The sequence below is a fragment of the Brachypodium distachyon genome, chromosome 2, assembly GCF_000005505.3.
Source record: "Brachypodium distachyon strain Bd21 chromosome 2, Brachypodium_distachyon_v3.0, whole genome shotgun sequence".
In the NCBI taxonomy this organism is placed as follows: domain Eukaryota; kingdom Viridiplantae; phylum Streptophyta; class Magnoliopsida; order Poales; family Poaceae; genus Brachypodium; species Brachypodium distachyon.
The window spans coordinates 23224185-23244906 of NC_016132.3; the positions used below are offsets into that span (position 1 = coordinate 23224185).

The 20722-nt window shown below is 43.8% G+C and overlaps 2 protein-coding genes and 2 long non-coding RNA genes across 5 annotated transcripts; 2 read left to right on the forward strand and 2 right to left on the reverse strand.

Moving 5' to 3' along the window:
• Positions 1 to 1841: 1841 nt before the first annotated feature.
• LOC100838376 lies at positions 1842 to 6577 on the forward strand. Of its 2 annotated transcripts, none has more exons than XR_002963370.1 (4): positions 1842 to 2278; positions 2855 to 2912; positions 2998 to 3109; positions 6441 to 6577. It is a non-coding gene; the product is annotated as an uncharacterized LOC100838376 (long non-coding RNA). The 2 variants fall into 2 exon arrangements; XR_002963371.1 differs by lacking the exon at positions 6441 to 6577 and adding an exon at positions 4109 to 4245.
• On the reverse strand, positions 3368 to 5889 carry LOC100838679 (obtusifoliol 14-alpha demethylase). The gene is made up of 2 exons (XM_024459265.1): positions 5372 to 5889; positions 3368 to 5095 (listed from the first exon to the last, which is right to left on the reverse strand). The coding sequence occupies exons 1-2, from the start codon at positions 5394 to 5396 to the stop codon at positions 3579 to 3581; spliced, it is 1542 nt and encodes a 513-aa protein (XP_024315033.1). The 5' UTR covers positions 5397 to 5889; the 3' UTR covers positions 3368 to 3578.
• On the reverse strand, positions 6185 to 12388 carry LOC100838983 (beta-hexosaminidase 3). The gene is made up of 15 exons (XM_014899357.2): positions 11925 to 12388; positions 11449 to 11774; positions 11265 to 11339; positions 10766 to 10801; positions 10540 to 10651; positions 9819 to 9889; positions 9539 to 9669; positions 9232 to 9297; positions 8895 to 8995; positions 8597 to 8656; positions 8479 to 8512; positions 8262 to 8360; positions 8117 to 8176; positions 7481 to 7731; positions 6185 to 6591 (listed from the first exon to the last, which is right to left on the reverse strand). Exons 2-15 carry the CDS (start codon positions 11749 to 11751, stop codon positions 6425 to 6427), a joined length of 1566 nt encoding a protein of 521 aa, XP_014754843.1. The 5' UTR covers positions 11752 to 11774; positions 11925 to 12388; the 3' UTR covers positions 6185 to 6424.
• On the forward strand, positions 8901 to 11378 carry LOC112270851. Its single transcript, XR_002963369.1, has 2 exons — positions 8901 to 9034; positions 11189 to 11378. It is a non-coding gene; the product is annotated as an uncharacterized LOC112270851 (long non-coding RNA).
• Positions 12389 to 20722: the final 8334 nt, after the last annotated feature.

The following is a 20722-nucleotide window of genomic DNA, read 5'->3' on the forward strand; positions in this document are numbered from 1 at the left end:
GATTTGGTATTAGTGCTAACGGTATTGTTTTAACTTTAAATTAGTTTTGTAAGAGTCGTTTTTTTGCTACAGATGATAATTTTTTCACTTCATCAGACAAGAATTTCTAGCCGCGGTAGCATCCCACACAACTTTGACATGTTACATCTAAATAAATAAATAATTTGTCCCATATACACATCAAAGAACAGTTGTCGATGGAGCCTAGAGCAACAGGGGTCGACTTGATCTGGAGAAGCAAGTGGGCGACGATCTGGAGCAGGTGGCCGGCGACGAGCTAGAGCAGCAGGGGTCGGCTCGATCGATCTAGAGAAGCAGCATCTCGAGCTGGAATTGGTGCAGAGATGAGGGTGGCGGCAGCGCAGAGGAGAGAGAGAGGAGCGCGGCGGCCGTGGGAACGGGGTGGATAAGCTCAGAGCGGCCGGATCTCTGACCCGAAGCTGAAGGGGCGGCGGGATCTGGGGGCAGCAGGGAGGGGCGAGGTCTACGGCACCGGTCGCCGGAGATCGAGCAGTGGCCGTGGTGAGGGGGGATAGGGCGGCGGCGTGCAGAGGAGGGGGAGACGGCGGCGGCGTGGGGAGCAGGTGGCGGTGGCGTCGTGCGGTGGAGGTGGTGGTGGCATGGGCGGGGCCACGTGAGGAGCAGGCAGCGGCGGCGTGGCCGCGTGGGGATAGTCCATTCCGTGTTGCTCAAGGGAAGAAAAGAAAGGTCGAACCGGTAAGGACGTTTGTGCTGTTGTATGTGCTTTGGTGGGAGGACAGAACAGTAAAAGGTTCGTTTTGGAGCAGCAGCTACGAGAAGCACCGAAATCGCAGCTTCTCGTCTGCTGCGAGCATCCGCTTGGACAATCCGGCCCCAAAACAGGTGTTTGTTTGGACTCCAGCTTTCATAGTTCAGAAGCTGTTGGAGCTCAGACCCTAAGTTATACACAGATGACAGATCTATCCTTCCACCTCTGAACTTAATCAGGACACCGCCGTCTAAACGGTTCCCCGTCTCGCTCCTCCCCTAGCACCAACGCCCGCAGAAACCCAAGCGGAGGGGAGTTAGTGCCCGCCGGCGGCAAGGCCGCGGTTCTCCCTCACCTTTGTGCGTCGTTTTGGCGCCGGCAGGTGTGGGGGAGCCCGGTCTTCCGTCCGGTTGGTGTTTTCGGTTCTAGCTTTTTCTAGTTTGTTTTCCGGCGATGACGGTGAGGCGAGGATGACGCTGCTATCTTGGAATAAGTCCCTCTGGCTCCTTCGTCGTGCTAGCGTCTTCAACTCCGGCGGCGTTGGCGGGCTGGTGAGGACGGGGTGGTCAGGATCTGTGTGTTCTGCTCCTTGGCACCCTAGTTTTGGAGTGTCTCAATGTTCGTCTGTGGCTTTATGCGCGGGCGATAGCATGCTGCCCGGGGAAGAAGATGGATGCGTCTGCTGCCTTGGTTTCGTGGTGGCGGCTCGTGGATCCGGCCGCTTGCTGAAGGGCGATCTGGCATCGTCCCCAGATCCAGTGCTGGAGAGGTTCGGAGGACGTCTCCGGCCAATGCGTTTGAGATGAGTTCATCCTACCCATTGGAGTAGGTGTCTACCGCGGTTCAAGAAAGCTTTTGAGCGAGGGACTTCTCCAGTGCCTGGTGCGTGGCTTACGAGAGCTCGTTCCCTCTGCCGACGACTCTGGCAACGGCGGAGGGGATCGGATTTCAGTGGCGTTGGAAATTGCAGAGAAGACTTTGCTTTTAGTCATATTTTTAGTTTCTTTTGGACTTCTCTGTTTCTTGGTGGAGACTGTAGTTCCTCCCGCATCCTTCTTTGGCGTATTTGTATGTTTTTTTTTCCTTTGTTAGCGTTTGCTCGAAACAAAAAAGGACACCGCCGTCTCTCGTCCTGTCAAAAAAAAACTCGTTCATCTAGAAAAACAAACAAAAAAAAACTCGTTGTCTCGCGTGTCGCCGCCGCCGCCTTGCCGCGTCTGATCCGGTGGAAGCTGTCCCGCCCGCGCGCTCCTCTCGCTGTGGCCGTCGTCGCAATTCACCGCTTACTCTCCTCGGTGCCGGCTCATCCTCGCCGATCTACTCCAGCCACCACGCAGGCGCGGTATTTGGTGGAAGCTGACCCAGCCCACACGCTCTCCAGCTCACGGCCTACGCTCTCCTCGCCGTGGGCATCGTCGCAGCACGCGCGACCACCTCGTCGTGGAGCGCACTGGTGGAGGCGCGCGTCCACGGATCCGCGGAGGTCGTACCTAACTGGACATGGGAGCCCTCAAGCTCCTCCCCATTCCATCAACGAGCAATCAAATGGTGTGTTCCTCTTCCATCTCTATATCACGTGTTTTTTCTTCGGGTTGGGTTCAATTGGCTATGGATATGCTGCTTGCATTGTACGCTTGGTGTATGCTTGGTTCCCGTACAGTGGATGTTAGAATTGCATGCTTGGGTTGCTTCAAGTTTATGAAATTTGTGTTGCACGCCATCTGTTTGTGATAATGCTTAACTTTCTGTTGCCGTGCTTATTTTGCTTATATGATTGATGCAAAAATTGAAAGTTAATACTCCCTCCGATCCATAAACAGTGTCATCCATTTTGTACTAAGCTAGTATAAATTTTGTACTAAGTGGCGACACTTTTTATGGATCAGAAGGAGTACCATTTACTTAATTCTGCATATCGAGGATTTCACTTAAGGAGTAGCAAGCTAGCTAGGGATGTACTATTTCATGTTTTCATATGGGATAGAATTAGATAGGGAAGTGGCACATAGTATATGTGTATATCAGGCTATCTTTCGAGAACCTTTTTCATCAACAAATTTAGATGACAAGACAGCTTTCTGTTGCTCCAGAATGATTCAGATTTCACCTTATGAATTTTGGTAGGTCTGAAGGTCCAACTTCAGGTATCTCAAACTGAACCTACGAACAATTGCAATCTGAGGTAAATGCAGGTCAAAATTATGTCTATCTCCTACTTTGCCATCTTACACTTGCAGCCGAGTAGTTGAAATCTGTGTTACATGTAGGCTAAAACATTCAAGAATGTGAAAAATTGAAAAGGTTGAACGGTTTAATGCAGAACATGACAAACTTGAACAGAAAAAGAGAAAGCTGTTCACAACTCCACAGCAGAAGGAGGTAATTCTCAATTGAAATAACTCAACAGCCAATTTTTCTGTTCTCACAGTGCCGGTAGTTAAAGTCACCAGGGCCCCCTCAAGGGTACCGCTTTTGTGGGTTGAGGTACGGAATATTTACGCAAAAAGATAAATGACCAAAAGTTTGCTTTCATTGACAGTTGGGGAATGAAAACAATACTTTTCTATACCCTAAGATGTGATGTAAAGAATAATTTGATGAAAATGAAGGGAGTACTTTCAAAAATAAGGGGATAAGTACTGGGGACGCACTGGTTATAAATATTATACACACATAAGGATACACATATATATTCGCACATGATTTACTGATACATGCATATTACATCCACACGGACGTATAGACTTCTGGAGATACATATAAACATGATAACAAGGATTTACACATGCAACCATACATGCATACATGCACAAGGGATGTACATATATATTAGTTTCTCAGCTAGGTGCTAAGCAAGTTGTCGTATCTTATAACTTACCATTACTTTCCCTTGAGGTTTTAGGGCGAATTTGCGCCACTCTTCTTTGGGGAAAGGAGATAGCAGTTTGAGCTCGTAGTTTCTAAGCAAATAGCTCCATATCACTTTCATTTGCATGTAACCATAGGCCTCGCCAGGGCAAGCATGCCTTCCACCAGAAAATGATGTGTAAGAGAATTTGCCTCCAACTTTGTCCTCCTCTCTTCCAGGACCAAACCTTTCTGGATCATATACCTCAGGGTCCTTATAAATGTAAGGGATATAGTGGTTGAGTACTGTAGGGCTCACAATGGTATGACCAGCTGGGATTTCATATTCGTGACCTTCTTTAGTCCACACAGTGAAGTGCTTATGTACCTTCCGAAGTAACATTGGTGCTGTAGGGTGCAATCGTAGCGCCTCTTTGATGCATCTGTCTAGGGTATACATCTCTAGTAAGACATGGTAGTCGATCCGTCTCCCGAATTTTTTAATAATTTTCTTTTGCTCCTCGATGGCAGTCATCAAGCACTTTGCATCATTGAGTAGGTAAGATCCAGTCCAGGCACTAGAGAGAGAGTTCGTGTGTTCTCCAGCAAAGATCAAGCCAATCATTAGCCCAGTGACCTCATCTTCACTAATTGAGCGCCCGTCTTTGTACTTGGAATCAATCAAATTTTGTAGAGCATCCTCCTCGACTTGGTTGTACCTCTTACGTGACCTCACAGTCTCGGAGAGTATTTCCTTGAGCTTGATACGTGCTGCGTCGCGTCGGCGGTTTGCTGGGATTGGGATGTATGGGAGGAAGAAATTGATCAAGCTAAGGCTATTTTCGATTTCATGAAACAATGTGTAGAACTCATCAAGCATCTTCTCCCGAATCTCTTTTCCGAGTAGGCATCGACCTGATATCAACATCAATACTTGATCAAGTTCATGTTTTAGATCTATAATGCCTTCTTGTCCCCATTTCTCAAAGTAGTCCAGCGGAAACATGAATACATTATCACATTGTAAGTTGGAAGACATTAAGTTCAGTGTATATATATAGCTATCTAGTAGCGCAGAAGTTCTGTTCATGGCTGGGAGTACCTCCACTTCTTGAAGCATGGGATCGACGTAGCTCCTCAACTTGGATGTCTTTAGCGCATCGATACAGAAGCTGTTCTGTTCATTCCGTGTGGCGAAATCTACGCCATGGCCGACCTCTTGGCCAAACATTGGCACAGTGAACTCATAAAACTCACCTTGGCTAATCTCTGACTCTGCCCCTTGGAAGAAATGAACCGACACCTCCGGTCCAATCAAGAAGGTTATCTTGGATCCAAATAGGTTTATGGTGAACACACTGCCAAACTTGGTATACAGGCTAGCGATCGCTGCTCGTATCCCCTGTGTGAAAAGGGTAGGTAAAACTCCTAGGAGAGCAATGCCATTCACCGCAGGTGGAAGTGATTTTGTGCTGGTTGGATCCGAGGTAGTACTTCCTCTTGCAATCTTGGTGACAACTGCGGTGATGGAACAAATAGCTATGGAGAGTCATAGGATGCTACTTGCCAAGTCCATGCCGCTGTGGTATGCAAGAACATGAAGATGAGTTGGAAGTTACATGTATTTTTGTTCACAGATATAGACTGATGTTAGTTTCCTTGTTCTAGACTTCTAGCCTATAAGTTACGGCAGCGGTACGATCAAACGCAAAACGAAGAAGCTAGACGGGTTTTCGTTTGAGCCAGTTCAGAAAACGAAAATCAAATGCCATGGAAAGAAAAGAAGGAACATGCCTGAACTCGAAGGAGAGAAACGCATCCAAGTATCCAACAGGATCCGATCGATGCAGCCGCCCAAGTGTTTCCCCAACTCCCCCAGCCCCCAGGGCCTGAGAGCATACCACACATATAAAGCACGGGGAACGCGAGTAGTAGTATTGGTATCATTGTGCCATACAGAGATACGGATGAAACGTCCTTTGAAACGAAACTGTTAGCGCGACACAGCTATAAGTTGTGTACTGTACGGTGTACCAAAATGGGACGCAACAAGCAGTAGTGGTTCTCAGCATAAATTACTTACAGTTAGTTCGTTGGGCAGTGGCCATTAAGAGACGTGGAAGCCACTCAGGGGCTAATTGGGAGGAAAAAAAAATCTTCGTAGAAGTTTGGAGGCATTGAAATTTCCGTGCACGCGGCGTGGCACATGGGTGACGAGGGAAATCAGCAATAAGGAATACAGCTCCAGCAGCTCTAGTGGGTGTTGCTGTTGCGTCTCCGTTCGGCCGAGCTCTGCAGCTCCATGCACATGCAAGGAGCTTCGCTGGAGCACAATCATCGTGTCGTGTGCATATTATTAACCTCGGAGGAGCTCCGAGTCACCGAGAGAGTGAAGAAACAAAGTGCTCATTGCTCTCTTCATCTCACACCATTCAGTACCTAGTGTGGTAAGAACTGGTTGAGGGGGCGATTACATGCCTCGTTACCCCATGGTTTGCTTAATTTCGCTGCGTGCTGCTACAAGCATGGGTACGAGGATGACATTAGCATTTAGCATCAATCAGTAAGTGCTATTTCCCCATCTGAATGTTGCAGGCGCTATTTATCTCGCCAGTTATCGCTATTGGTGGAATTTTCTCATTCTCTCAAGTGCTTGAAATTGTAGACCAGAAAACAGCGGCCCATATCACAGACTGGTTACAATTGCCACGAATAAGGGGAATGCACTATACTGCAGGACGTCCCGGATTACATTTCTATGAGCTTTTCAATTGCCCCAAACAGCAAAATGGATGCCTGAATTGATGTTTATTCCTGTATGAATGATATTTACCCGTTATGAATATCCTACTGCCTTATACAGGATCCTGGCTCCAATGGCGCTGTGCGGCCATATCCAGCTAGGGGTGCAGCAGCGACCCCTCTTTCATTCAGTAAACACCTGAAGCGTGCCAATCTTGCAGTTACCACTGTGGCGCCCTTTGCGAGCTTCTCAACAGGAGTCCACAGCCGCTCTTCAAAATAATAAGTGAATTGGTGAGTCAAAGCCTTGATGGAGAGGTGGCTTTCACCAATTCTGTGCTATATTTTGATAATATATATCAAGTAGCATGCTTAACACATAATTTCAGAAGTTGTGAGACCACACATATTTTCTGTTCCTTTGATTTCTTATACTGATACAAAGCAAGTAACCGAAAATCTGAAACTATGTTTCTTCATCTATGATCGAAGCATTCAACAAAAGGAAAACATATTACTCCCTCTGGCCGGTATTACTTGTCAAAATAGTACATGTATCTAGACGCTTTTTAAACATAGATACATCCATATTTGAACAAATTTGAGACAAGTAATATGGGTCGGAGGGAGTAACAGATTTTCATACTCATGATGCATATGTGAGATGCTTGACTGTATGCTAGCCTTTTAGTAATTAAAGTGTATATTCTCATTGACTTACAAAAATGACATTCATTTTTTTTCGAAACTTTATTCACACTATGTGATTTGTTTCCATCCTCTCAGTACTTTGCAGCATCAGGCCATATGATATTAAGATTCCCGTTTTGTCCGAATGATATAGATGTTATTCCGTTCCAAGAAAAATGTGGAGATGTTATTGCACTGGTTTAAGCTGATCAACTATAGTAATGCATCAAGTTATATTATACTATTGTTGTAGCATATAAATGGTAAAAAGAACTTGTAAATAGTTCCTTGCTATGGCATACAAATATTTACTAAATATAGGGGAAAATACATTATACTACCAGGTGTAGTTAACCCCACATCTCACATACTAAGATGTGGTAGTTTGTATATACTTTTATAATTTTTAATATACTCATATACTACTTCTAGATATAATTAGAGGGTAAAAAGAATTTTTGCTGATTATACCTGCAGCTGCCGCAGCACGTGGCCAAATGGTTTGCTGAATGTCAGATGCATCTATGCGCTCACCCCACATGCATACCTCACCACCAAGAATCAACTTCTGTTGTTCTGGGTTGTAGATATTCGTCAATGGTTCATTCATGTAAAATCCTTCCCATGTAGCATCCAAATGATCTAGGTACCACTTATCCTGGTTGCTTACAATGCATCTCAGACCAGCAGAAACCACTTTCTCTGCAACTCCACCTCCAAGCCTGTTAATTTATGAGAACAGAATATACCAGTTATTAATTTCCTCTATTTATGTTACATGCTGGACTGTTTTCAATACAGAGATTATCGCCAGCTGTTTTCTTTCAGAATGATGTCAATTCACACATCTAGAAATCTATACATATTGTGAGTTCAAATGAGAATACTTTATTACTCCCTCCGATCCTAAATTCTTGTCGTGGTTTTAGTTCTGACCTAAAACCACGACAAGAATTTAGGATCGGAGGGAGTAGATATTTCTGACAAGGTCTAAACTGTTTGTTGTGATAGACTTGACCGCAGAATGTGGGTGCATCATATTATTTTCTAACAAAGGATCCTGGTAAAAATAATAATAATGCAAGCCAACAGGCAATTAGGACATACCAGTTATGCACCACAGTTTTGCGGTCCAACTTGTCTCCAAAGTTGTTGAACGTTTCTTCCCTACAAGCATGCAAGTGTTTGTCAACGGCTAGTAGAAAGATTTGAAGATGCAAAATCTAGTTATACTTATACCAGTCGCCCTTACCAGTTAATAATGTCGTAGCCATGTGAAATTGCTATCTTTTGGGCTCTTAGTACAAAATATCTGTAAGCATCAGACTCATTCATACCATGTTGAACCAACCTGCACACCAGGGAAAAAAACTTCCAATTAGATGACTGATAAAAGGTGGCAATAGATGCTGATGGCAATACTTACCAAAGGTTACAAAAACACATATATTAACACAATTAGTGCGTACCATGATTTAATGCGTGGCGTTGTAGTCCAACAACCTGAAATCCGTAGTAAAGAATGAATAAGCCCTTAACTCATGTTAGATTCGCTACGGTACTGTGTACAGACTTCTGCATACTTACTTGTATTGACTTCGTCACCTCCCAAATGGACAAACTTGAACTTAAAAACCTTGCTAAAATCTGAATGGACAACAAAAGATAATATTAACCCTATGTTACTGTTCTTCTCTGCCAATGGTTACACTTCTATTCAGGCAATTTAACCATCTTTTGTTTCTCTTGCCGAATTTATTATAAACTGCTAATTGTCATTTCTGTTTTTGCGACAAAGGTTTATTCTAGTTGCATTTTTCAAACTGATGACTTCCAAATTTGTGGTGCAAGTATAACATGATTTCTGATTATACTAGTGCATTACCTGACAGAATTCCATCGATCACTTTAAAAGTAAAGTTGTTGCTGACATCAAGCGGTTGTTGGCAGCTAGCTGATGGCCACAATGAAGGATACCCAACACCCCTGAAGCAATAGAAATACACCAGGTGTTTAAATCTTTAGGTATGGTTATTCTTATACTTATTTTATGTAATTGCATTTCTGAGCTAATTTCTACTATCTTGATAAAAATAATATAGTGAGTATGCAGAGCAAGAACAAATGATTCATTTTGCATCAGTAAATCTTGTAGTCCATGGAGCATAATCTAGATAAGGACGGTTTCTTATTGCACAAATGCACAGAGCTAAGTGTCTTACCATGAGCGAGCATGGCCAGGGACATCAATCTCAGCCAAGACATTCACACCTCGTTTTTCAGCATATCTGTAAATTGTTGATAAACCATATTAACTAAGTCCAGAAGCATAGATGAGTGACATCTACTCTTGAGCACATCAAATGTCAGGGGAAGATGGTTGGAACTTATAAGAAAACTATTGCTTACTTTCTGAGTTCCCTAAGTGGAAGCCATTTTGCATAGTTTTCCTGGCCTACTCTTACCTTTTGGTAGTCTAGGTAATAACTGAAGGGAAATAGCTCCAATATGATGATAAAAGAAACTTACTGTACGATATCGAGCGCATCATTGATTGTATATTTCTCTGAATAAGAGTATGCACCATTTGATAGTTTTGGGTATGACGGTATTTCAAGAGGAAATGACTGCTCGTCCACGATATGCCAATGAAGAACATTCTGCATGGTGAAAGAGTAAATGTAACATAAGATGCGAATAAAACTACATCATAAAACTAACTTAAGGAGCATGAATATAAAAGACCAATATGATGAAGGAAACAAATAGCAGTTAGGATTGAAGAACTTGTTTGGAAGGTCAAACATACCAACTTGCTGTAGGTCATTGAATCTATTACACTTTTGATTACTGGGACAGGGAGATAATGCCTTGCAGTATCTGCAGCATACAATGCACATATCGATACCGAGAACTGCCGTCAAATAGAGTGAAGATGGTAAATAAGCTATACGATCACAATGTTTACATGAAACTTAAAGTTCATAGATGCAATATGCATATATGATGCATATCAAATATAGGAAGTGTAAAGCATGTGTAACCAATCTTGGTATAACTTGTAATGATGGTTGACAAGAAAACGAAATATAGACATGTTCGGGAAAAGAAAATGAAATATAGACTGAAAATTGATCAGAAATGATATGTATGGTTATGTGTAATATCAAGAGGTGAAAATCAAGACTTGTTATATGGTCGGTTAATTTCCGGGCGTGTTTGTCTAGTTTTACTGTGTTGCAAAAATCTGTCATGGTTGGTGTTATTATACTGTTAATGCCATAGCAACTTGGTGGTCAATCTATCCTAGTGACCTGTCACAGTGACAATCATGTTTTACCCATATTTATTTCTCAGGGACAATATGTAGATAATTTGTATAATAAGCGAGAAACAAGTTGGGATTAATAGGGAAGTGGAGCTACATTGACAATATAGATGATTTGTATAAAATTTCAGGGAATCCATTTGTGCGCTTTATTACTCTGGATAGTGAAAACAATTGCAGTTGTAAAAATTCAGATATCTACCAATAAGAAGCCCTCGATAAGGAAATCTTGACATGTCCATGATTGTCCAAGGAGCCGAATGAAGTCCAGTTACCCTCAAAACAAAATCAAAGTAACACAGTTGGCTAAATGTCTGCAAAAATACAAACTTACTATCAGGCTATCTGCAAGTAGTATTGTGTCTGAGCTTTATACAAGTGGTCCTGCATAATATCTCTTGAAGTGGATAAATCATGCAAAAAGTTACCTCCAAAGCATGAAGCGCTCCGAAAACTGTTTGTGCCTGCAAAATGTAGTGAAGTGATATCAACTGTATGTCACAAATGTGTACAGCGGATAATGTATTGTGATGGCCTCCACCGTGCGACAAGAATGAGCACTGTTATTTTTGCCAAACCTTTTTCTTCAGACACGTCATAGAAGAACAAAAAGTATCACTGCTAGTATAGAATATAATAAGAGACATACAAAGAGCACAGGATATTTTGTTATATATTGAATAGAATAGTACATTCTTCTAATTAAAATGAAGGAGAGCAAGTGACCCCTTTGCAAGTTGGGGTTCAGCACAGTGTCAAATTTTGCGAGGCAATTTCCGTGTCAACCATCTGGATAGTCTTAGTTAAATTTGTTGTAAGCCACATACTTACATACATTATTCTTTTTTCAGGTTTTCTGTAAACTAGGATTTCATTCTCTTTCGTGCAATCACAAGCAAAAACATCTGCAGTCAAGAGTTTGCTGACCTCAATCTGGGCATACATCGGGTTCCCAGTTGCAGGCACCGACAGCTTGTACGATTCATCCACCCCGAATTTGAGCTGCTTGCAGAAGATCAATGAGCAAAGCAAAAAAAAAAACGGCACACAACACACCAAAAAGAAAAAGAACAAAGCCGTCAAACTCAGAAGCAACACATCAAGCATATACCTCATCATCCGGGGAACGGACAACTACATTGACACCGGCAAGCACGGGGAGCCCGCGGTAACTGCCATTGACGGCATGGTCCATCTGGACGACGGCCACCATCCTCTTGAAGGCTTCCGCCAGGATGGCCTTCCCGTCGGCGTACTTGCTCCCCGTCGCCGACAGCTTGAGGTCCTTGGCGACGTAGAGCGTCTTGGCCCCGCTGCTCACCGACGCCGGCATTGGCCACAGGTCGACGCGCCCTGCCGCGGCAGCGGCAGCGCACCCGACCAACGCGAGCGCCAGCACCAGCCTCAGCGCCATCTCTGCGAGAGAGCTCAGCTAACCTGCAGAGAAGAGCCGAACGGTACAGAGGTATGTCACCTTCTCCCCAGAATCCACATATGTGAATGTGATGCAGACTGGGAAGGCGGAGAATGCATGGAGAGTCAGACTGGGTGTGAGAGTGAGTGGAAAGACAGGGATCCCGCACCTACCTAATAGCCGGAGCGAAACGTTGCCGCTAAAATCCGCTGGCGCCGGCCACGCCTGGCAGGAACTGGAAGCGGTGGAGCTTAGCTTAGCAATAATGCGCGTACCAACCAAACAAGGCAAGAAAGAAAGGAGTCCACTTTACTCCTGCCCTCCCCAGCCTAGAAAGAAAAACGACGAGAAGATGATGATATCCTCTTCCTAAATCCTACCTTAGTTTATGAAGAAAAGTAGTAGTATGACGAACGGGTGTATGGGCAGATTGGCAGTTTGACGTGCCCCACTAGTCCACTACCCTGAACTCTCAAAGTGGTGTGTATGGGCAGGGGGAGGATGCGTATACGGGCATGTGGGGTGGTTACGTTTATACTGACAAGTGCTACTGATGCAAACATTAATTTAGCCGGTGATGATATAGCTCGAGATTGTGTGCACTTAATGCGGCAGATGGCAAGATATGGCAGGATATTTAGGTGATAATTAAATGAAACGATGGATTTTGTATACGATCTCTTGACTTATCTTAGGATCTATACGAAGCAATGTTTGAAGAGGGAGTATTATGTTGCCAAAGATTTCTGCTGTGCTGGCTTTCGTTCGAGCTTCTATTGGTGTTTTTTTTTTCTCTGCGAAAAGCTTCTTCTAGTGTTGTTGCTGCAGATTAGCACATTGCAAGATCGGTCTCTGTGGGGGTAAATTGTTTGCTGATCAGTGCTCACATGTAGTTGTCCTTTCCTTCCTTTTCTAGTGTCCACCTGCACGTGCTGGTCCTTGGCTCGTGGCTTGCCTGATCCTCGAGAACAAAAAGGAAAGCATTTTGTTTAAGTGTATCCATGTGCAGCTCGACCAATCCTGCTTCCCCGTTCTCCCGTCGAGGATAAAATAAGGTGTTTTCCAAAAAAAAATACCTCTGATCCATTTTAATTATCAAAATTACATATATCGAAATGTTTTTTAGCCATACATGCATTCATTTTTGAGACAATTAATATGGGGATCGAGACAATTAATATGGGGATCCATTAATATGGATCGGAGTGGTTTCCACAATTAATATTGATACGAAATATAAACTCGTGTATATTCCAGACTGTCAAACAGTACGATCTGCGCAACAGTACTAAACTCGTAAATTTAAGTTATAGCGTGCTGCAGCCTTGATTAGTGCGATTGTTAGGACCTAAAGAGAGGGTTATGCTCTTGGGACAGTGGCATCCTAGGGATGAAATTACACGATTAGTGCTTGGTCCAGGCTCATTTCTGTTCCTCGCTGCGAGCATCGTGCTGAGTTTTAACTTTTAACTTGGGCCATCCTACAAAGCAAACACTCACGTGCCCTTCTGTTCGAGGCGGCCACGACCTGAACGTGGCCATTAGAAAACATGGGATGGGATGCGGGACTCGGACGGACACCAAACAAGATTGCACAGATTCAACGCTGGGGTTACAGTTATTTGCAGATAAAGGAGACGGCATCGTATTCATTGGCCCATGCATTGACCGATATATTCAGCCATAGATTTTTTATTTTTTTGGAAGGAGCCATAGAAAATGAGTGCGGAGGACCGGATGAGTACTAACTCAGACAGCGTGACCATAAACTAAGAGCACGGGGCCTCAACGCGGCCATTAGAGAAGTTGGGATTCAACGGACCTGGACGCTGAGAAAGAGCAGTTTCACATGGCCACCCAGTTCTAAAGGGCATCTAGTCTAGGTATGCTACGGGCGTGCGGTGCCTGCGGCTGCAATGCATTTTTCATTGTACGATGCCAGCCATTCTCGTAGGAAATCCACCACAGTTTATTCCTCCCGAGTTAATCAATTCATGGCCTGGCGGTGGGGCAAAGCTCTGCGTCCGTCCGGTTCGCCGCCATGTGCTGCTGGGGATCGTGCCCAAGACCGCAAGGACTGTCGCATCCTTTCTTTAGTATCCCTTCTGAATCCTAAATGTCGCCGCTGACGACAGCAATTTAGGATCCAAGGAGTACTAATACTTATATATTTTTTATATGTTTTTAGATATTTATTATATTCTGGATATCTCAATTTGGTTCTTGTTGAAGCATATAGTTATAATGGGGCTTAACATTGTTGGATGCAGCCATATCTTTCTCAGGTTTTATCTTATGACGTATTGCCGTGGTTCGTAAAATTTTGGACAGTACTTAAATATCTGGAGTAAACTGCATATTGGTTTTCAGGGCCTTCATTTTAGACATGATGCTTGAGCACTTTTTTATGATTACTCATATGGACTGAGCTTTGCAGCCCACCGTTGATGGTCATCATTTTCCCAGTCCTCAGTTCGTTAACACATTGATTATATTTTCTGGTTCATTATTTTTTTTATTTTTTTGGTATTGATACTTTTTAGGGGGTTACTGATATTCAATAGGTATATACTATTTAGGCACTATGATCGGTAAAAAGATAATTTGGCCCGCAAGCAGTAGGAATCTGCATTACAGGCATGTTCATGCTAATCACCCTATTGGGTGAGGACCATCTTAGGCACTACGGAGTCACAACACAAAGCTATCCTTTTCTGACGAATAAACATGCTACTCCGTATCTTGTTCTTAAAGAAAAAATGCTACGGAGTATATCATTCTCTAAACAAACACACACTACTTACTAACGTACTCAAGGGAGATAAAATGGCAATACTTTTTTTGTTTTTCGGTTTTTCTGGTGCCCTTTGTAGTTGTAACCAGGGGCCGAGCTACGTGTAGGGACCTGGTGCAGAGGCACAGGGTCAAAAGAGAAATTTAGTGCTAATTATACTTAATTTGTGATGGTGCACTAGGAATTAGCAGCACAAGTGCACCAAGCCCAGAGATTTTTTGTTCAAATCGCATACACTTTGTGTGTATTTTTTCACTAGCTCTGCCCCTGGTTGTAACCGGTGGCGCTGTACGTACTGCTCTGGTGGTGGTACTATGCTTTTTTTCAAAAGAACAACAATAGTTATAACGCTAACTGAAGCCCAAATTTTCATCAGGAAAAGAGTAGTAAGAGGGGAAATGACAAACCAATGATTTTCCCGTGAAAAGGGAAAATGGAAATTGTGGCTCCTTTTATTCTACTCGCGGTATTAGTTGATTTATTTCAGAGCGCTGAAGGAGTTCAATGTAGTTTGGCGAGAAAAACAACAACTTGCGCACCTTCTGCAGACTGCAGGCCTTGATCCGACGAGCCGAGTGTATGCACTCCTCCGTGCGTATTCTCGGTCTCAGGCTCTCAGCCTAGATCTGCCTTCAACACTAAACGGCGAGCGTTTGATTCCTGATGCATGCAGCGCACGCTGATATCGGTTCCAGAACACCTCGTCTATATATCCATGTGCTAGCTGCACCGATCCCGTTTAAAGAAGGCGAGGATAATACTTAGGTGAGCTGGAACTGATTTTCTACGATCCACATGCCCACCCGTACGTATAATAAACTCATAAAATTAAGCTAAAGCGTGCTGCAGCCTGCATTGACCGTGTTACGGCATGTTAATTAGGGGTTAATTTCCATGATTAGTACCTGGTGCAGGAGGATCATGTTGAATGCAACCTGGCGTTCCCTCTTGTTCGAGATATCAGGCTACGAGACCACGACCTGAACGTGGCCAAACAAAGGATGCCGGATTAGGACTGCAAAGAAGATTATATCAGCGCAGTACTAGTGGCTTAGGCAGAGTAGCCATAAATTAATAAGAGCATGGCCTGAACGATAGTTGTTTTTTTTTGAGAACGCCTGAACGATAGATTAGAGCAGCAAGATGGACAAGCTGAAGGCTGAAAGAGCGATACTCACGTTGCCACGTACTGTAGTTCGATCCATGGAGATTCAGGCCAGTAATCGTAGGATGTGGATCGTGTTAGGGACCAAGCCCAGCCTGGCGGAGAGTTACCCAGCAGCAGCGGCCCAAGTCCAGAAGTGGAGCCGGAGCCAATTCAGAAACGAATCCGCAAGGCACCAAGACGTTACCCAGAAGGGGAATGGCCAAGTGAAGCCGTCGGCGCCCAAGACGAGTAAAATCTAAAGTCTGAACTTTTCATTCTCCAAAAGAAGTCCAAACTTTTCTGAGAAGAAGTAATGGCACACGCATTTTCCGAAGGGAGGACCGGGTCAGATCTGCATGCCAACAGATTTGAGAGCGCCTGTCACGCTGGAAGGCGCTTGTATGAATAATAAGCATGCTCAAGGTTGTGCGATGCGCGTGTGTTGGCTTGTGAAAACTCAACGGACTTCTACGTATACTCACCAAAGAAGCAAAGGTCGTGAATTTGATGACATCAAAGTATCAAACTACTATCCAATGGGGTAAAAAATTTAGTCCTACCTCGAATCAATAATTATGCACTTACAAATTTGTATCCTATTTTGTACTCAATAATTTACTCACACAGGAATCAGAAAAAGAATCGGAACGGGATCTTGGGTGAGAAAAATGACTCTCGAACAGTTTCGTAGTGTGGATTGTGAGCAAACGGGTCTACAACTTCGGTGTCATTTCCATCCTTTGTTGACTACTGGTCCAGTGATGATAACGCGGCCCCCAGCGGGCAGCGGGCAGCGGGCAGCCCAGTAAGTCTTTCCTTGACCAGGCAGCAAAAGGAACCCCAAAGACGGGCAAGTGCTTCAGGAATCAAGATCCGAGCACTTTTAAAGAGAACAATGCTAATTCCCCTAAGAACAACGCTAATTCCGTACATACGTACACCACTGCTTGACACTTTGTCTCCATATATTCGTTCACACGTGAAATGGTTACCGAGTTAATTATTTATCGTTGCTTGACAAAGACTACCACAACACCTAATGGAGCCTAAAGACTAGCTAGTGTACTGAAAAGTCTTAAGAAAATCTTCAAGCACAACCAGCAACAAAAGCTAAGAGGTTTCTGGTCCAAGCTATGGTTGTATGACTTGTGTCTTGTCAGCATAAGGCGAAGCGGTTCAAGGGCTCGATTGCCAGACAAGGACGTGAGACACCCACAAAAATTGACTCGACCAACCCCCTTCCATTCCAAGAACACACCCGTCCAACAAAATTGAGATCCTACCCAGTAACCATATGTCTCGTATGCAACAGGTACGTGGTACAAAACAAATGTGCTCATGGTTCCGATGGATACCAATTTAGGAACTTAATTTATCATAAGAATTTTAGAGAAAAATAAAGGATTTGCACCAAAGAAATTTCAGAGCGTAGGATTTTTTCATCAAATTTGGACAATAGGTCTAACCTTATACAAAATTTGCTTCTAAAGTTCCAATGCATCATCTTTTTATCTCTCCACTCTCTTGCTCTATCTAATTTGAAAATTCTTATAGTTTTCATATGTAGCATCCAAATATATCTTTCAAACGATTCCTATATTTTTTTTCATGTTTTATTCAATATGTCATATGTGTTGTAGTAAAATAAAACCCTTATATGTGCCGGGCCGTAAATCTTAGGTGGTAGCGACCAAGTCAACATTTCACAAACACGAGTCAAGACACACATGTGACGCAGTCAATCCTACATGGCGAAAGAAGACAAGTCAACAAGTCAAACCTCTCATGCCATGATCAAAGGGTCAAATGAGCTAGAGTAGGGGGCAAGAAAGATGTGAGAAGGAGGCCCTTAGTTCATGGTGGACCATGGACCAAGCCACACTTTTCTCACATGGTGCACACAAAAGTTATGAACCAAAGGAGCTATTTTTACCATTTTGCCCCCACTTTTCTCTCTCCTTTAAGGGTAGCCATGATCTTTTGTCATGAACCCCTAGGCTATAAATACCCCGTTATGGGGGCATGTACTATTCACTCTCACTTGAATAAACTCAAGAGGAGAGGGCTAGAGTGCTCCCTCTAAGGTTCGCTCTCGCGCGCCGCTCTCGACTGAAAGTCGATCGGCCTCGAGGAAGCCTTCTAGGGGACTCTAGTTTTGAGGTTCCGAACCAGCCAAGGCTGGCTCGGGTTCGAAGGAAAAGGGGTTGGGTTAAAGTTTCGAGGGTATCCTAACCTCGATACTTGAAAAGACGCGTGCGGTCCAAGTACGAAACGGCCCCGACGAACCTCTCGCCGAAAGGTGTCTTGGGAAGATCCGCTCGGCCCAAGCCCTTGGCTAACAACCCCCTCGAAGGTTTTCCTAACATAGGATTAAGTCGCGCCCGCAGGGTCGACCGAACCTATTTAAAAAATATCGACGTGTCAACTTGTCCAAGTGTACGGCGACCTTCGTTATAAGGCCGGCGTACACGCCCTACTTTTATACCCGCATGCCATCAAGCATTGGCACCCCTTACTCTAACTGTTGTCGAGAACAACAACAATATGGTATTCCTTTTTTCTGCTCGAAACACACGCTGGAATATAAGTATTTTATATTCCTTTTTTTCCCTACAATATGGTATTCCAATACTATGTTTTCTATATTACGCTGTTTTTTGGATTCATTTGATCTAAAAAATCCCTTAAAGCCGTAAGAAGTATAAAACATAAGTAAAAAAAATTGGCACAAGTAATGCGAGTGTACAATATTATACATATGTTATATGTTACTGAACTAAGGAAAAGAAGCGACCGCGGTGCACACATTGGCTAAAGCATATAGGAAATTATTCCCATTAGTTGATGGTGAAAGATTAGTCAATTTTGGATATTTGATGTTGTGGAGGTTGTTCCGATACGCCCGAGCTTGTATATGTTTTTCCACATTCACACGTCCAACATCCAAGATGTTGCAATGATTCTGTGAGACCATTTTGCAAATGCTAGAATCATGTTGCAACATGTTTCTAGTTTTTTTAAATGATCTCATGATCAGATTCTATTACCAACAATAACGGAACAAGACATGATTCACCACACACAGAGTTGTTCACACACTTGCCGCCGTACACGGCTAACAAGAACACATGCAGACCTAATTGTGAGATCGAGATAGGCAATCAGAGGGGGGTGAATGATTGCGCGGAAGCAAATTAATTTTTTTCCCAAAGAGTAAAGTACACCCGCGGTCCTAATATTAGTCCTAAAATTACTAAACTGCATATTTAGGTCTCAATATTTTGTAAAGTGGATCACGACAAGTCCTAAGCTCGCCCAGGAGTGTTTGACCGGCCTACGTGGCGTGTTGACCTAGTACACGTAGGCAAAGGGGCCTGCTAGACATAACTGATGCGAGGAAAAATGCACCGGCGGTCCTAATATTACCTAATACACGGCATATTCATGACGGCATATTCATGACGCTACTGTTTAGTATTTAAATAGCTCTCATCCAGCCACGGCCGGACCTACATGTCTTCACGTCGATGACACTTCATGCCATCAACTCTTCTTTTGATCTCTTCAAAACTCAACCATCACGTGTCGAATATCTCCAATACCGTACATCTCGGTATAAACAACGTACTCCCTCTATTTTTTAATATAGGGCATATAAAATTTTCATTCGTTTTCCTGAATATAAGGCGCACGACTGCCCCATCCATGCACTGGCGAGATTTGCTAAATTCTCTGCCCGTCTCACGCGCTGGAGCGGTTTGGCTGCTAACTCAAAAGACGCACGCGCGGTTGCTCCCGTGGAGAAAAGGAGGCAGCCTGTGGTTGCATGCATGTATGCACATCAGGCAGTTGCCTCTTCTAAAAAAAAAAATCAGGCAGTTGCCATGCGGGGAGTCAACAAGGGCCAGTTGCCGTGCGGGAGCCAGACGTGCGCCATGCCTTCCATCGATCAGTTCGGTATGTCCGGTAGCTTGCGTTAATATTAGCGCTAGAATTTATACGCCTTATAAAGAAAAACGGAGGGAGTACGACAAACCGGTGCCCTTCCGAATCATCGTAGCTTTCATTTTCATTGTTCATTCGCACGAACGTCCCGCATGACGTTGATCCTCGACCTCAGTTTCTCCCAAGATTCGTCCCTTGATCCCGTCATCGACCACGTTCCTCTAGCTCCGGCAACACATGAACGTGAACACACAAATAACCAGTACGAGCACAAGTTGACGACTTGACTCAGGGTAAGTTTCAACACAACTCACACCATGTTTTCACATAAGAAACTAATAGATCAACACACCACTAGCAAAGCACTAAGTCCAAACAAGATACATGTCATTACATAAATATCCATATTATCCAAAGTATCCACATCAATGTTTCATCTAAAACACTTGCCAATGGTACACATCACCTATGATTTCACACTAATAGTAGCCTTAAAATGCTGATAGTAAAAAACAGAATAGTCAGTAACATATGCGGTACAGAGTAGGCAATAAATGCAGTATCACTCATCCTTGTCGTCTTTGCTCTTCGCACGCTTACTGGTTACTCCTTCAGCATCGTCATCCTTTTCTGCAACTTCACGGGTCTTTCTCCTGCCAATCCTTGTTTGAGCTTCGTGGTGACGGAGCGCCTCCACCTGCAGTACCTCCGCACCCGATATCGTAGGAATGCACATGCATAACATACTATCTCAGCACGAGATCGTATGAATGTTTTCTAGTTGCTGCATGTGCATGTTTTCAATGTTGTACTCACTCCGTCACATATTAAGTGTCGAAATATTACATGTATTTAGACATTTTTTATATAAATACATTCATATTTTGACAAACTTGAGACACTTGATATCGGACGGAGGAAGTATTCGTTGTGACCAGTTTTCGCAATAATTTCTTTGCAACTAACGGGGATGTGTTTTTCTCAGACCTCTGTATTTGCCTATGGCGCCGGTCCATCTGCAGGAGCAGGACCGGTTGGAGTTGCTCCCACACGTCTGAATGACAAGCTGGCGCTGGCGCCGTAGC

Coding starts and splice junctions, on each gene's coding strand:
- LOC100838679 (XM_024459265.1), bottom strand. CDS start 5,396: ATGCGTTTCTCTCCTTCGAGTTCAG. Junction 5,096..5,371: donor TTTCTCTCCTTCGAGTTCAG/GCATGTTCCTTC, acceptor CCATCACCGCAG/TTGTCACCAAGATTGCAAGA.
- LOC100838983 (XM_014899357.2), bottom strand. CDS start 11,751: ATGGCGCTGAGGCTGGTGCTGGCGCTCGCGTTGGTCGGGTGCGCTGCC. Junction 9,298..9,538: donor GATGCGCTCGATATCGTACA/GTAAGTTTCTTT, acceptor AACAATTTACAG/ATATGCTGAAAAACGAGGTG. Junction 6,592..7,480: donor ACGTGCTGCGGCAGCTGCAG/GTATAATCAGCA, acceptor ATTATTTTGAAG/AGCGGCTGTGGACTCCTGTT.